General features: G+C 37.4%; 1 protein-coding gene across 3 annotated transcripts in view; it reads left to right on the top strand.

The window, feature by feature from the left end:
• LOC145997374 (uncharacterized) overlaps positions 1-16,673 on the top strand; it is a 71,613-nt gene that overhangs the window by 3,607 nt on the left and 51,333 nt on the right. Inside the window, exons 1-8 of one of the 3 annotated variants that reach the window (XM_083134347.1) lie at positions 1,429-1,463; positions 2,894-3,031; positions 6,079-6,215; positions 6,787-6,872; positions 8,070-8,146; positions 11,015-11,257; positions 12,120-12,483; positions 13,646-13,768. In XM_083134347.1, the coding sequence (XP_082990473.1) occupies positions 2,912-3,031; positions 6,079-6,215; positions 6,787-6,872; positions 8,070-8,146; positions 11,015-11,257; positions 12,120-12,483; positions 13,646-13,768 (1,150 nt within the window). In that variant the 5' untranslated portion in view covers positions 1,429-1,463; positions 2,894-2,911. Of the gene's footprint in view, positions 1-1,428; positions 1,464-2,886; positions 3,032-6,078; positions 6,216-6,786; positions 6,873-8,069; positions 8,147-11,014; positions 11,258-12,119; positions 12,484-13,645; positions 13,769-16,673 lie in introns of those variants that run through there. The other 2 variants (XM_083134344.1, XM_083134346.1) reach the window with 2 other exon arrangements.

The following is a 16,673-nucleotide window of genomic DNA, read 5'->3' as shown; positions in this document are numbered from 1 at the left end:
TCTCATCCTACATGCATGACTTAGATGGCGAGAGCGCAAAAGAGGCATTGATTACTTTAATTCCATTCATGGCAGTGTTTCATGACAACATAACTACAAATTACTAACAAAAATGAAGTTGGGAAGGGTGTAACATGACAGGTTTGAGAGGTACGGGGAGATCAGGGAGCCAATTATTCCTGGCAACAAAAGTTAATTTTCATTACTACCAGGGATGTTTCCATTCCCCTGCCGTTTTGGCACGTTATTCCAAATATGATAATTTGATTTTGATATTTTGGTGGTACAAAAACTAAATGTGTTGCATAACAAAAGAAAAGTGCACTAACATGTAGCTACGTGAAAACATGAAAGTCATTGAAGCTTTGGAAACACATTTTTTGTGTGAGGAAATGAGTAATCAATTGCGTAGCTTTGTTTAATATTGTATTTGTAATTATTTTTCATTATAATGTTAATTTATCTCCTCTCAAAAGAAAGTAGATTTCCTTGTAAATATACTTCCTGTTTAGACATCAATCCAGCAATAGATGAACTCCCTGCAGAAAATAAAAAGTTTAATTTGCGAATTGCAAACACATAGCTGTTAGAGCAATAAATATCAAACTGGACTGAAATTTGTTTTCTTATACAATGTACGATACATTTTGTACACTACATTCTCTGTCCAAATACAGTATAATTTCCAATAGACCTATTTTTTTTTCAGGTAAAGTAATTGTGTCACTTCATGCCATAGCGCATCAATTTTGTCTTTATTATGGTAACCAGTGAAGGAATAATCATACAATGGAGGCCTTGCTTGGACAAGGATGATTAGCTTCATTGGATCAAACTCCATTTTTAACCTTGATCGTACCGTCAAACCTACATCAGAGAGTATTTGAACTAGAATACATTTCTCTGTGCCTACATATAATATGTGCTGCGATACAGTGATGAGTCACATGCAGGTAGTTCACTGAGAACAATGTCCGGTGTGAGGCGAACCATAAGAGCCCCATGTTAAATGTTTCCCGGGTCGGTTTGCAACAAAAAGTTACTGGTAGTGTCATGTCGGATCTGGTGCACAGCTGGCCTAAATGATGGCTGCTCGCAAACAAAGAATTACGTAAAAAAAAGGTAAAGTGTTCCCCTGTGCATAGCACCACGCCATGAAGGCGTATAGGGGGTGTGGGGGTAACGCCCCACACTTTCTTGATCCGGTCGTGAGTGGGGGTGATGTGATCAGCATCACGCCCCTGACTGCCTTTACCCCCCAGGTACCCATGTTATTCGACGCTGGGTAGGTGCCGGGGCCGCTTCCACCGTTAGAAAAGTTCCCGGATTTGAACCGGCCGGGGATCGAACCCGGGACCTTTAGCATGGTAGTCAGACGCGTTACCGACTGAGCCACCGCGGCCATAACAAAGAATTACGTAGGGATATATTTAATGGGAAAAAAGTAGAACAGAAAACTTGCAGTAAGTAATCACTAAGACTCTGAATTGTGTGTTAACAGACATAATTAGAAATCGAACCATGTTTTTTTTTTATTTCGATGTGATTTATTTTACTTCGGTTCTTGTGCCACTTTTGGCTAATTTGTGAAGATGGGGATGGGTGATGATATGATGAAATTGATGAATAGACATCACAAAGGTCCATGCCCAAGCCAGGATTCAAACCCGGGACCCAAATGTAAGAAATGTATATGTACAATAATAAATTTGGAACTAAACAATTGGAACCTGCACCATGTTTTGCTGTGTATTTGTCACATTGTTCAGAGCTTTATGGCATGTCTAAGCTGCCTCAGAATCTCATCCTGGTGTTTGAATGCACAGTATAGCATGGGAAAGTATTTTCCACACCTTATATTTGTATGCATAGTATAGCATTGAAAGTAATATTTTTTTTCACAAATAAAAACCCAGGCTTTTGTACAGGCAACGTGAAATATAAGTGCAAGGACTATCAAATAGAGAATGTGTACATTTCACATATGACAGCAGTCAAGGTGCCGGCCTTGTTATCGCTTCTCTGTGGTTTGAAATTGGGCCATTTAAAGACAAACTTTTCCAATAGTGGCACCACCATAATTATATCCTTGAGAATTTCATTCAGCATTTGGTTGCCCTAAGCTTTACATTTTAGCACGATGGAATTATTCAAGTGGTATTTTCATCAAAGTGAAGAGTTTCTCATCTAATCGATAATAAAAATGAAATTCTTATGAAGCTAAGAATTAATATATTAAATCTCTCAGCAGCATAGCTTAAATGGGATAAATACCATTGTTTATGCTGGGTGGTAATCTCATTGTCATATGTGTGCCTGTTGTGTATTATATGAATTCACTATGCATACATGCATATGCTTTGTTTCCAATTGTGTAATGAGTTTTGCACCCAGGGAGGATGAGGAATACTGGATTTTATTGTAGAAGTAAATTTCAAGTTCAAAGAAACTAATTTGTGCATTTTAAATATACAAGAAATGTTAATTTACTAGCATTTATGTTGTGAAAAGTAGGTTGTGCTTGTAAAAACTGTCTGAAGCATTCATATAAAATGGAACATGTTGCATACACATGCAGGAGACAAATGAAAGTATATACTTAAGTAATTACACTTAATGAACCTAACCTACTAAAACATATAAATAGTTACACTATTCATGAAGGAGTATGGAATCTGTCATGCCCAACCTACTCACATAAACAAGTCGGAAATTTCATTCTGTAAAAAAAATGCAGTAAGTAATCAGAAAACCTGTTTAGTATGTTCTTATGGACGTGTGTAAAATTAGATCAGTAGAAAGCATGTGCATATACTAACATATTATCGGAATTACACAGTTGGGATCCACTATGTTATAAAGATTAAGTTAATCTATTCATTTTTGCTTTCAGACCTGCATAAACTGAAACATGAGGTGGGTGGACCTGGACGAAGAAGATGCTGAGCTGTTTGGCCAGCAGATCAACCGCTCGCTATACAAATACTACACTCACCACACTGAGGACTTCTCCCAAATGTGTGAGGAGCAGGTATGAATAATGTTTTCCATTTCTCCTAATGATTAAGAGCAAAATTGATGGAAAGACCGCATACTTACATGTTGTTTCTTTTAACATTACTGCAAGCTCACTTTGATATGATGGTAAAGCATTGAAAATCAAAATATATTATATATAATATGCAGTGGAACCTCTATTTTACGTATTTCAGGGAACCAAGCTGGAAAAGCTTAAAACTTAAATATTGCCATTGAAATTGGTTAAAAAAAATTATCACCAAGTGTGTCAGGATTTGGAAATTTCATCCTTTGTCGCTTCAGTAGCTCACATGTGTACAGGCCCGTAGCTAGAGGGGGGGCAGGGGGGCAACTGCCCCCCCTGGAGAGCCTGCTTTGCCCCCCCTGTGAAAAATATAGAACACATACCTACCTGGAATTCTCACTAATCTTTACAATTATATCCTCTATTACTCTAGCAACATAACAAAGCCACTTATTGATTTTGTGATTTATTGAGGTGTGTGGGATTCCGAATAATGTCGTACTAGGATTAGGGGGGAAATCTCCCTGATTCAGACTTCGGGAAATGGTTTCGTAACTTTCAGTATCTAGAACAGTTGTGACATTTTGAGTAGTCTTGTATTAAAGGTGCCTAATGTGTTTGGATGTTTTTCTTGGATGTGTTGCTATGAAGTTTGAAGTTTGTTTCCCAAGTCTACCATTTGGTAATAGTGATTCATGCAGTAGAGAGAGGGAATGGAAATTTAATTTTTGTTACTTAGCGTTGCTTTTCTGTCACTTCTAGCTAATCGCCACAATGAGTGATGACGTGAAATTGATAAAGAGGCAATGACAAACAGTGCCGCAACCACACGGGGCAGGGGGCATTATCCCCCTCAAACTTGAACGGAAGTCTTTCTGGGGGGGCAAACATTTCAGTAAAAAAGAACAAGACTAGCAGAATCTAAGAATAGCAGGACAAATGGATACTCAAGATGGAATTTGTTTTTCTTCCAGACGGACAAGGGAACTCGCGGGGGGCAGAGAGGGTAAATTGCCCCCTTTGATTTCAAATTTTCGCAAAATTTCCTTGCTCGCTTCGCTCGCAATGTTTGTTATTCTTATAGTCCAAGTTCAGAGTCATAGCTATGGGGCCAAAACGGTCTAAATAAAATAAAAAATGTGTTAAAGAAAATGCCATGGCGCCATTCTATGACTGGCAGACATCAGTATCAGCATAAAAAAACTGATATTTCAGGTTTGTAAGCTTTTGTTCATCAAGTGGTGGCGATAAGCGGCCCACAGACCTCGTGCCGCGGGGATGGGGTATGGCGAACCAGGCCCCTTGTATTGTTTGGTTTCATACCATACTATTATTAATGTAAAGAGGATACATAATTTATCTCTATGAATCTTAATATGAAATATTAATGATGACAATGTCATCCAAGAAGTCATTGATCAATTAAGGGATCCCTATTTGTTTGTCAGGTGTGAAACACATGTATTTCAACAACAAAATAATACAATTCACACAATATTTTGCAAAATAGTTAACGTCATTAGTAGGCAAACATTGTCTGTAGTGATGCAAGAGTCTCCCCTTTGAAGCAAGTAGAATCCGTGGTGGACTAAGGGACCCATGTTTTAATGTTTTAGCAAGTACAAAAAAAGAAAAAAATACAAATTTTTGCACAATTATCAAAATGTAGATTATATGTAACCATTATTATTTTATTAATGCAATTTTTCTTGCATAACACAACACAATGGTGTTGTTGGATTCTCATTAGATTCCTTTGTGCGTAAATTTTTTTCATACCCGAAACTAGAGGGAAACATTATGAAGTACGATTTATAAAGGAAAAGGACTCCCTTAATCAGCTCTGCAGAGGCGCTCAAAGCTGTTGGTATATATTAATAGTCTATTAACATTATCGACCTGTAAATATCAAATAGATACAGTCCCTCCCGACTAGACTTTACCTTTGTATTCTTTGGCAGTCCGGAAAGATCATTATCGAAATATTGTTATTTGATGTTGCTCGAACTTTTTTGTTCGTTGCAGTTTCAAGATATCATCCCTTTCCTGTTACTTATAGCTTTTGGGGGAGGGGGGCAAGTGCCTATGTGCACCCTCCTATATTTGCCAATGCGACACAATATATTAAAAATTTGCCCCCTCTGGGATTGACTTCGCCCCCCCTACTAAGAATTCCTGGCTACGGGCCTGCATGTGTAGTGTAGTTCAGGGTCACATTGAGTATGTAAGCGATTTTCACTCATTGAGCAGAAACACTTGCACAACTTTCCAAAACCACAGTGTATATTTGGAATAAACAACACTTTCATTTTAATACAATCATATCGCAAGCAGCTAATCACAAATACTTCTTCATTTGCTGCCATCTGAAGTGCAAAAAACTATAAACCTGTGGTGAAAGTAAAATTTTATATATGTGAAACTTAAAATAGTAGTTGCAAATTTTACCCTATTTTCTTAGTAAATAGAACAACATTTTAAAATTGTATTATTTCCGTAAAGCATGATTTTTTTTACTCCTTCACACACCACTTTTGGTTATCATAAACCCATGACAACAATCAAATTACTGATGACATACTTTAAAACTTGTATATCAATACCAAATAAATATCTCTAATATTATGTGAGCTACAGGTATGTTCCAAAAGTCCCCTTCAAAATTTGGCAGAGTGGTTAGCACATGTGCAACACCATCACTTATCCTTCGTCAATTTCATCATGGCATCACTTAACACAATTGTCGTGATTAGCCACAAGTGGCAGAACAGGGACGCTAAATAACAAAAAATCAAATCCAACCACCTTCAAAATTTTCACTTACCTATATTGTAAGGGATAAATAAACAATTATTTTATTTATATTGACAAAATCCCCTACTGAATGATCCCAGAACACTTTGCTGGAACAAAGAACATGTTCAGGTTTATATTAAACTGTTTCTTTTTGCTTTTATTTATTCAATTTTGTGTATAACTGCAATTTGAATACAATGCTTATTGTAGTAATGGTACAATGTTTTCAAATATTTCAGTGTGAATTCTTCTGGATCGCCTTGTGCGTTAACCTTCGCTCACACCTGCATAAAAGAGGCCACATAACAGGTGCCTACTTGTCAGAAGACACAGAAAATGCCTTCATCAATATTTTGAAAATCCTCACAAGGAGAAAGTAAGTCACGATTAAATATATTTTATAGTTAAATCCGTAGCTTCGTTTCATTTATAGTCTGTCCTTTTTTTTCCTGGCAGTTCACAACTTGATTGATTGATTTGGTGTTTTAAGTCCAATTTATGCACAGTAAGACTAATCGGGACTGGGCCTACAGTTTAATGTGGGATCCAAACCATTATGTGCCTCCACCAGGTATCGAACCCGGGACCCCTTGATTGCAAGGCAACGACGCTGCCACTGCGCCATCAGGGAGGCCCTGGCAGTTCACAACTGTACACCATACTGGCACCTTCTAATAAGTGGGGATTAATAACATTATTTTAATGAAAGAAATGTTCATCTGTGTGCATGTGTAGCTATCGGGATAGACGATAATTTATGAAGATACCAGAAAATTTTTTGAATAGTTCTTATGATGCACACAATAACGAACCAACTTGAAGAGTAGTTGAACCTTTCTTCCCAGGAAAAATATGTACTGGTTATAGTATATCTTTTTTTTAAAATTTCTACTTTTACTTTCTATGAAGTTTTGGAGTAACATGTGTGTTCTATTTTCCTCTTACAGGGCTGCAGAAATCCATTCTCTGGTGAAGAACGTGGTGAGCGTGTCTCGTTTCAATCAACTTATGAGGAACATTTCATTAGCAGTCAGTAAGTGACCATTTATCAGTTTTTTTAAATAATTATATCATAAGATTTATCAGGAGTAAGGGACACACATAAACGACCATTGCAGGATGTAGTTTGGACAACCCTGTTTTATGGCATGTTTCAGAAACATTCCATTAAAATTCATTTACACCATTTTGATATTGTAAGTTCAATTTTTTTTTCACCTTGTACTAATGGAAAATAAGTTTTCCTGGAGGATATTTTGGGAAGCTGAAACTGATAACCCGTATAAAAAATCCAATCTTTAAAATTAAGGCCTTGCACTACAGGTATTAATAGTATTAGGCGCATCCAGAAAGTAAGTTTCCCACTCGCCCACAGGTGACAGGGCATGCGTATTGAAACCGGTTTTGCACATGCGTGAGAGGCACATGCCCTGGCTAGTGAATGTCCTAGAAGAAGCCTCCCGAAAGTTCTCAGTAGCATCGCAGCAGTGATGAAACATGGCAGCTTTTATTCCATCTCCCGCTACATGCAAGGTTCATTCGGTGATCAAGTTCTTGAACGCACAAAACATACTGCCGATCGAAATACATCGTCAACTGTGCAGAGTGTATGGGCCAGACGCCATGAGCAAGCAGCTGGTGCGTCGTTGGTGCAGGACATTTACTGAAGGCCGAGCTTGTGGAGCGGATGCAGCAGCGCATATTGGAGGATCATCGCGTCACGATCATGGAACTCAGCAGCCATTTCCCGCAGATTTCTCGGCCGTTGTTGCACGACATTGTTACCAAACTCCTCTTGTCCAGTCAACATTTTCACAGCAACGAAGAGGTTCAGACAGCTATCACACAGTGGTTCCGTGCCCACTTGCAGACCTCTACGACGCAGGTATACAGAAGTTGGTCCCACGCTATGACAAGTGCCTGAATTCCAGCAGGAATTGTTGACAAGTAACTAGACAAGTGCTGTATCTGTGGCATTCAATCATTGAATGAAATAATGTTTCCTTTTTGTGCACGACCCCAGAGAAACTTACTTTCTGGATGCACCTAATATTTTGTCAAAGGGAGGGTGAGTGGATAAATTCATCCTTGGCAGACAAAAATTATTCTTTGTTTGATAGTTAGAGAGACTCGTCTGATTTTGTAGTAAATTCTTCATATCTTTACACCGTCTAACTCTTAGAACTAATCTTATTAATGTAGTCAATTTTTTTGTATTTATTTTTTTCAGATGATCCGAGTTTTCCCAATAACCGTGCTTTTATCTCTCTCTTTGGAGATCCTAAGAAGAAGGGAACACTTATCAAGGTAATTCCAAGCATGTGGTTCCTGGATGATAGCTCCATAATAATTACAGCAGCTGATCTTTTTTTTTTTTCCCCTAAATCACTACTAGAGGCAGGAAACTGTATTCACATTTCATATTTGTCTCCTTTATTGTTGAATGCTGATTACACCTTCTTGTATTTATATTTCTTGTGTCTGATACAAACTTACTTCTGGTTCATTTCATTTTTTACACATTGACCTCCGTGGCAGCATGCTATAATTCCAGGGGTCCTGTGATGAAATCGTGGAATGGGCACGGGTGATCTTTGTGAATGAATCTTTATCAGTTTCATCATATCACCCATCCTCATCATCGCAATTAGCCAAAAGTGGCAGAAAGGTGAAGTAAAATAACCATTCATTCTTTGTTTTCTGGTTCCTTGCAATGTCCATGCTGTTCGATCTTGAGCCTTTTGCTTTGTAGCGTAGGACCAATTTATTTTTATGTCTTCAATCATTTGGTATCTTCTTCTTTCCATTGACCATTTCTTTGATAGCATCCCTTAGGATACAGTATCTTCTCATCCAGTGGCCCAACCACTGATTATGTCCAGCATTGATCTCTTTTTCCCCAACTCTTTCAAGCACGGTTTCATTTCTCACTTTTTCTGTCCAGTTCACCCGTTCCATTCGTGTCCATAGCCACATTTGTAGACCTTCCAGTCGCTTTTTCTCTCTTGTTCTCAGTGTCCACGTTTCCACACCATATAGAGCGACACTCCATACAAAACATTTCATTATTTTTTTCTCAGTTCTGTGTTCATAGATCTACAGAAAATATTTTTCTTTCTATTGAAGTCTTCCTTTGCCATGCTACTCTCACTTTTATTTCTTAACTGCATTTCATGTCACTGCTTAATGATGCATCAAAGATATTTAAAGCTGTCTACTTGTTCGATTCTCTCACCACTGACGCTCACTCTTAACTTTCTCTGGTTTCTTCTGATCACCATTGCTTTCTTTGTCTTCACATTTATTCTCATCCCGAACTGTTCACAGTGGTATTCAATTTTGCTAGCATGGCATTTATGGCCTTTTCCGTTCCTGCCTAGAGGACCATGTCATCTTCAAATCGTGTACAAGATATTTTCCTTCCTCCTACTGCTATCCCTTCCTTGCTCTGGAAACAGGTTTTTTGACTATTTCTTCTAAATAGATGTTGAATAATGTAGGGGAAAGGCAGCAGCCTTGTCGTACCCCTCTTCCAATTTCACTTTCCTGGCTCATTTCTTCTGTTTTCACTTTTACATGTTGTTTCATATATAGGTTGCAGATAAGCCTCCTTTCCTTCCAGTCTACACCAATATTCTTCAGGATCCCTGAGAGCCTGGTCCGTTCACTCTATCAAAAGCTTTCTCCAGGTCGACAAATGCTACAAACATTTCTTTACCTTTTGCCAGATATCTTGGTCAAAGTGATCTCAGTAGTCCTATGGCATCTCTCGTACCTCTTCTCTTTGTAAAGCCAAACTGTATATCTCTGTTCATTGTAGAGTATAGGTATCTATTTAAAATTCTCAAAAGAACTTTTGCTGATTGTAATATCAAACTGATTGTCCTACATTCAGATCATTTCTTGGCGTTACTTCTCTTGAACCAAATCAATCAACAAATATCCAGGAAATTATACAAATGCATTGTGGGGAGAGGTGGATTTTGTGTTTAAATGATTGTGAAATAATAAATATGTATCTTAGAATAAAACTTTGTTAGATTGATTTGTATATTTACAATTAAAAAGTTATATTTTAAAATGTATAAAAACACTGACTTTTAAATTGTTGCAATTTCCACTTAGCAAGATTGGTATTGCTGGGAATTAGTAAAAGTATCATTACTGGTATTGAGACACTAGTATTGGCTAAGCCCTAGTTTATTCACACGTAAAATGATGTGAGGAAGACTAAAGACAAACTACAGCATTATATGCAAGAACTTTTATTTGTTTACATAAATTTGGAACCATAATCTGCCTGTAGAATTCTTTTAATACACATATACAATAATTCACACAGTCTGAATCATCACTGCCTTGTAACCAAGGGGTCCTGGGTTTGAAACCTAGTGGAGACACATGCACAGTGGTTTGGATCCCACTATAAACTATAGGCCCAGTCCTGATTAGCCTTTCTGTGCATAAAGTGGACTTAAAACAACAAATCAATCAATCACACAGTCTGAACTGCAATTGGCGGAATAGAAGTAATCATGTGTGTGCACACCCTCTGATTTGGGGGAGGGGGAGTGTCTTGATGAAAGTTCAGTTGGGGAATTAATAACATCATACCATTCCACTGTTTTATATACTTTGTATTGATGTTTACAAAACAGGTACATATTCGGTCCTGGAGTTGATCCGGACCCTCCCCCCCAAAAAAAATTATATGCCAAGATTGAACTCACATATACTTCAAGTAAAGAAAATCCAAATCTAATCAAAATTCACGGCTGCTCTTAAACTAAAACTTTCACTATACACTTGCTTTCGAACTGAGTACAGCACATATATTTACAATTATGGGACAGCATATGAAACACTGTTGGTCCAACATTAGTATGAACTACTGCAGTCTTAAGAAAATATGCTATCGTACAATGATAGCCTTCTTCCAGCTGATAGAAGAGTGTTAAATACATTCACCATGTCACTGACACATCCAGGTGCATAACAAACAATGCCCTCCCCCTTGTTGCTCGGAACTTTCATTGACCTTGAAATCATTAATTTCTTTAAGTAGATCTGTAGCATTGTTTATTAATGGTGATAAATAATAGGAGCGGGCAATTGCCTCCGATGTGCATGCCTATGGAAGTAATGAACAATGTGATTTCTTTCTTTGTTCCGCAGATGTGTGCAACACTCCCCATCTACCAAAGGATGGCAGGCTGCTTGTGCCTCATCCTGAAGCGGTGGCTCTCGGCTGAGCCCATGGAGTGTGCTTCCAGGTGGGCGACCCCAGAGGACTGGATGTGGCGGCAGAACAAGCGACCCAGCAAGCTTGAGACATACATCAAGGATACTTGGGACAATCAGTTCCTATTGCATTTTGAGCTGGCCGTTGACGACATATGTTGGTGGAATGAGGAGGAGGTGAGTTATGGTTTGTGAATTGCGTGGCTTAGTGTGCAAATCACATTATATTACATTATTAGGGTTCCTACTGGCTGAAAAAAACATGAAAAGTTAGGGGAAGTACAGTGAAGCTGCTGTTTTACATTTTCCTGCATTATGCGTTCAATCTGCATGGTTCCCATCAGAACAAAATGTTAAAATTTTCCCTGCATTTTAAGTTTTTACACCTTGGTCCCCTGAAAAACGTTAAATCAAGGTTCCACTGTAATTATTATTTTTGCCAAGATTAGAAACTAAAAACACATTTTCTCCCTGTAGGTTTCTTTTTTGTAAATGTCCTCTATAAAAATATTATATTTTATCTTCGTCATTTATTTTCGATATTGCTGTAATAACTTTATTCTAGGGATGTGCCGATATGAAATTTTGTCCAGTACCGATAAAGTACCACTAAAATATTCTACCGATCTGATATAAAATTTCAAATGGTTCTTGACGTACCTGAATAGTTGATTGATCTTCTTAATAAATATTTGTTTTCAGGTGACTGCAGTGCTAAACAAATTGTGTATTTAGATGTTTACTTTTTTTTAAATTATTGCATGGAGATTATCCATAAAAATTATAACAAATAGCATAATTTGCACTAAATTTTAAGATAGTTATAGATATATCGGATCAGTAATTTTACCTATATGCCTTTATCGGCTGATAACAATTAATCTGTCCCATCCCTAATATAAATGCTACTGTGTGAGAGTTCTTATTGGCTTCTCTCACCATTGAACCAAGAAGCCAGTGAATGAACTACCAAGCAGTTCACCCAATTAACAAAGACATGGAAAGGAAGTTTGAAAGAGGGATCTGTACTCTTTTTCAGCTATGTTGCTGGGAGCATGCCGTGTACAGCAATTGCTCCAAGTTAACTCACGTTGTACGATCAGAATCGCACTCGGCCCGTGAATATACACTTTTCCTCACCGAGAGAGAGGAGATCTACGCAGAGGTTGTGTACTTCCACATCCTTCAGCAGATTCCTTCGGGTCATCAGGTGATGTTCGAGGACGAGCACAGGAAGCTCCTGTACAGCATATCTACCTCCCGCGTGATGGCCCTGGACAATGAGGCTGCTCTCCATCCGTACTCCCAGATGTTGATCGGTCTCTGGAAGAATGCGTTCGGTAACATGTTTTGGGGACCAGTTGAGGAGAAGATGAACTCATGGCGGAAGGCCATATTGCAAGGTAAGATTCTTATACAATGTGATCCATTGGAGTGTAAACTGCCAGTTCGTTCTTTGCACTTTGGGCAAGCAAAGCCAAAACTGATATTCAATTTTGAAGAAAATTCAAAGTTTTTGATTTTTTTTTTAGTAGGAAAATAGTGTAATATCAGAGCTATATTTTTTTTTAGATGAAACATACTCATCCAAAGTTTTAGCAGAAAATATTGAGCTCCGCCTAATGTTAGACAAAAGAAAAATATTTAATCTCACTGCTTAATTTATGTGGAAGAACAGTTATCTATATTAAAAATTAGTAGGGGCATGCATATTTCGCTTTTGACGAAAAAGCGAAATTTGAAAAAACACATTGTAGTGTTAATTTTTCATGTTTTTGAAAGGTGTGAGATGCATTTTGTGACCATGTTTTGTCACGAAATAATGCGAAATTAACTTCAAAAAGCGAAATTAACTCTTAAACATGAAATTTACCATTTATATACCGACGCGACACTTTCTGAAGTCTGAAGTATCCTGTGAGTTATGCAATTCCCGGAAAATTTATTAATTCTGCTGTTAATATTGGAGAAGCAAAAATGGACTCCTTTACACAGAAATAAACTTAATACTCTTATAACTACATAAATGTGCTATTAGAAGTGAAGTGTTAATTCTGTGGAATAAGTAGTTTTTAAATCAAATTTAACATTATATTCACAATTTTAAAACCAAAATGTCTTTTTATATACCACTTTTCATCCAATTTTTCACCGCTATAACACCGATATTTCATTTTATTTACCGCTTTTGAACCCGAAATTGACTCAGTTTTTGTACCGAAATTTTGCTTTTTTATTTATAAAAATATGTGCCTCTAAAAATTAGGCATACAACAGATGAATTGATACTTTATTGGTATTGGCCATAAATCGCCTGTAACTAGAGTAAGATTCGGCCATTTTGGTAGTATTTTTATGATTTCAAAGTTATAATTCACGTACCATGTTATTGTAAAGTAAAATGCATAGTTTCTTTTTAAAGTAAAACCCATTTCATTTTTCATCAGGTAGAAAATTGGTTAGCAAATCAGTAAATTTTCCATTGGTACTTACTAGTATAGTCAAAAAAATTAATATAGATCTATTCCTATTAAAAAGCATTTCTTGTGAAACTTTTTTTTTCAGCAATCCGGACGAAGAAGGATAAAGTCGCTCATAACAAGCATTTGGCACGCAGGAGAGAGGTTTCGGACACCTTGAAGAAGTTGCAAGGATATGTTCTTCCTTTCTATGCAATCATTAAGAAAGGTAAGGTACTCCCACAATCTTGACTGTGTTTGCTAGGAAGATTAGTGTAGAAATGTTACTGAAAAAGGGTTTTGCCAGGGTCATTTGTGTGGGTTGGATATAATCGGCCATCACCCTGTCCCTCCCCTCATGATGGTGCTGTTTATAATTTGTTGAAAAATACTGCTAATTTTGGTGTTAACTTTTATGGATATGCATGAAAATGGCTAATGTAGGCATGCACTGTTAACTCAAATTCAAATATTCAAACCTATTTTTAACTTATATATAATTTCTTGAATAGGAGGGTCCAAAACTTTGAAGAGAAATTACCTCAGCACATCAGAGTTTTGTGTTTCCACTTTTTGTTCAGATAAGCTAATCTGGAGTGGGGGTACAATGGGATCGAAACCTTGACCCCTGATTTCCAGGCATCAGAATGACCATTATGACATCAGGGAGGCCCCCATATCATCTCCGTGCATGAAATGTCATGTGTTTCAGAAACAATTGTGGGGTTAACAAAAAATATTGCAAGTAGGCTATTGAACTCCACCAGTCCAGAACGAACAAGGAATGCAAACAGTTTGTGTGTGTATGATTTATTAAGCTGAGAGTTCACATTCCTGCTGCTAGGAGACACTCGCATCACTCAGTGTTTTGTTCCCCAAGATCACCATGTCACTTCTTTTTGTGGGGGTTTCATCAAAGACACTGTATTTGTGTGGTGATATCGCAGACTTAAGGGGAGGAGATACAGTTAGGCACCAATTGTGCATTTATTTCAATATCACCCGAATGGGCACTGCTACTAAAAAAAAACCTGGGTGTATCCAAGAGTATGAATTTCTCTCCATGTTTCAAGTGGAAGCATTTTTTTTATGTTGGTTATTAAGCTGGACAACATGTTTGAAAAATATGATGAATAAAAATTTTCGGAATCCCATGTATTACTTATGGGTAGAGGCACATATTTTTGGTAAATAAAAAAGCAAAATTTCAGTACAAAAACTGAGTCAATTTCAGGTTCAAAAGCGGTAAATAAAATGAAATATCGGTGTTATAGCGGTGAAATATTGGATGAAAAGTGGTATATAAAAAGACATTTTGGTTTTAAAATTGTGAATATAATCCTAAATTTGATTTAAAAACTACACTTATTCCACAGAATTAACATTTCACTTCTAATAGCACATTTATGTAGTTATAAGAGTATTAAGTTTATTTCTGTGTAAAGTAGTCCATTTTTGCTTCTCGAATATTAACAGCAGAATGAATCAATTTTCCGGGAATTGCATAACTCACAGGATACTTCAGACTTCAGAAAGTGTCACATCGGTATATAAATGGTAAATTTCGTGTTTAAGAGTTAATTTCGCTTTTTGAAGTTAATTTCGCATTATTTCGTGACAAAACATGGTCACAAAATGCATCTCACACCTTTCAAAAACATGAAAAATTAACACTACAATGTGTTTTTTCAAATTTCGTTTTTTCGTCAAAAACGAAATATGCATGCCCCTACTTATGGGGAATCAACTTCAACATGAAGTTACGGCTAATCAAATGTAGAGTCCAGCGCAGATAATTCTGCCGTGCGATGCGCGAAACAACTAAAGAAGCAGTGTTCCTAATGGAGCAGATAGAAAAATCGCTGCAGTGCGCCGATGCACAGCTGGTACGTACAACAATAAAATTAGAGAATTCAGGTCTATCTAACGTTGAGTTTTAAACGTCATGCATTATACCAGGACTAGGATTAATATGTACTAACAAGTGGCTTTGTATGTAGCTACATACATATGGACTAAAAATTCGCAAAATATGAACTAACACATAAGTAAAATTACCAAAAATGCTGCAAAGAAGACTTCTTCATACGATTCCTTATTTGAGTGATTTCAAACAAAATAAAAATATATATATATTATTTTTCATTGCATTAATGCACTGGTGGCATTCTAACTTTTCACTCCCAAAACCCGTATACACTGGTATGGAACTGCAACGGCAGATAATAACATGCCAACGTGTTAAACCGCTACAATTGCACCATAACACTCCTCCTGAAGCAGTATTATTATTTCCTCTCTGAGATCGGCGACAGTCGGTTGTCTTTGTTGTACATTTACAAAGGATGCCGGCTTCCACAACAATAACAAGTACATATACTGCCACTAGATGATAAGCTGCGCGGCTTTTTCTTTTGTTATGAACCAGGGCCGGCGCTAGTCATTTTGCCTCCCTGGGAGGTGGCGGCAGATGCCGCTCTATTTCAACCCCCCCCCCCCCCGTCATTACGCAGCAACGGAAAATTGAAAATCAATATATTCCTAACTAAAACATCAAAATATAAAATAAATAATGAGACTTCTTATGCTATTTCAATACTATTCAGCGCAAAAGAATATCTCGCTCGATCACAGTTTTCAATAGGCTTATTTTTTTCTTCTCTTCAAATTTTGCCGCTCTGGGCGATGGGACGGTTCGCCCTCCCCTTCCGCCGGCCCTGCTATGAACTTGGTCACCCATCAAAGCATGGCAATTTTAACACAGAAAACAATATGTATCGCATTAAGCAGCAAAAATGACAGCCTCCTCTATGCAATTTCTACAAGAACATGTGCTGGAGCCAGAGTTGAAATGATGTTGGAGCCACATAATTTATTTATTTTGAATAATTCCAAAATTATGAAATTGAACAATTTGTTGCTGCTGTTCGCTGCTCTCTTGCCAAAATGCTTTATTGGGATGCTAACACCATGACTGGCTTCCTCCTTCATGAACTCGTGCACGTTGCTTAGAATTTCCCGAGCTTGGCTATGCAAGGTTTTTGATTTCAACTTCGACAGAACGGGAGGCATTATGGAATTTAACGTTCATTAGCAAACACACACTTTTACATACACACACGCAATACACGCAC

This window comes from Lepisma saccharinum, chromosome 13 (genome assembly GCF_977018435.1).
Source record: "Lepisma saccharinum chromosome 13, izLepSacc3.1, whole genome shotgun sequence".
In the NCBI taxonomy this organism is placed as follows: Eukaryota; Metazoa; Arthropoda; class Insecta; order Zygentoma; family Lepismatidae; genus Lepisma; species Lepisma saccharinum.
The sequence above is the reverse complement of the archived record's forward strand: the minus strand, read 5'-3'. Positions and strand labels throughout refer to the sequence as shown.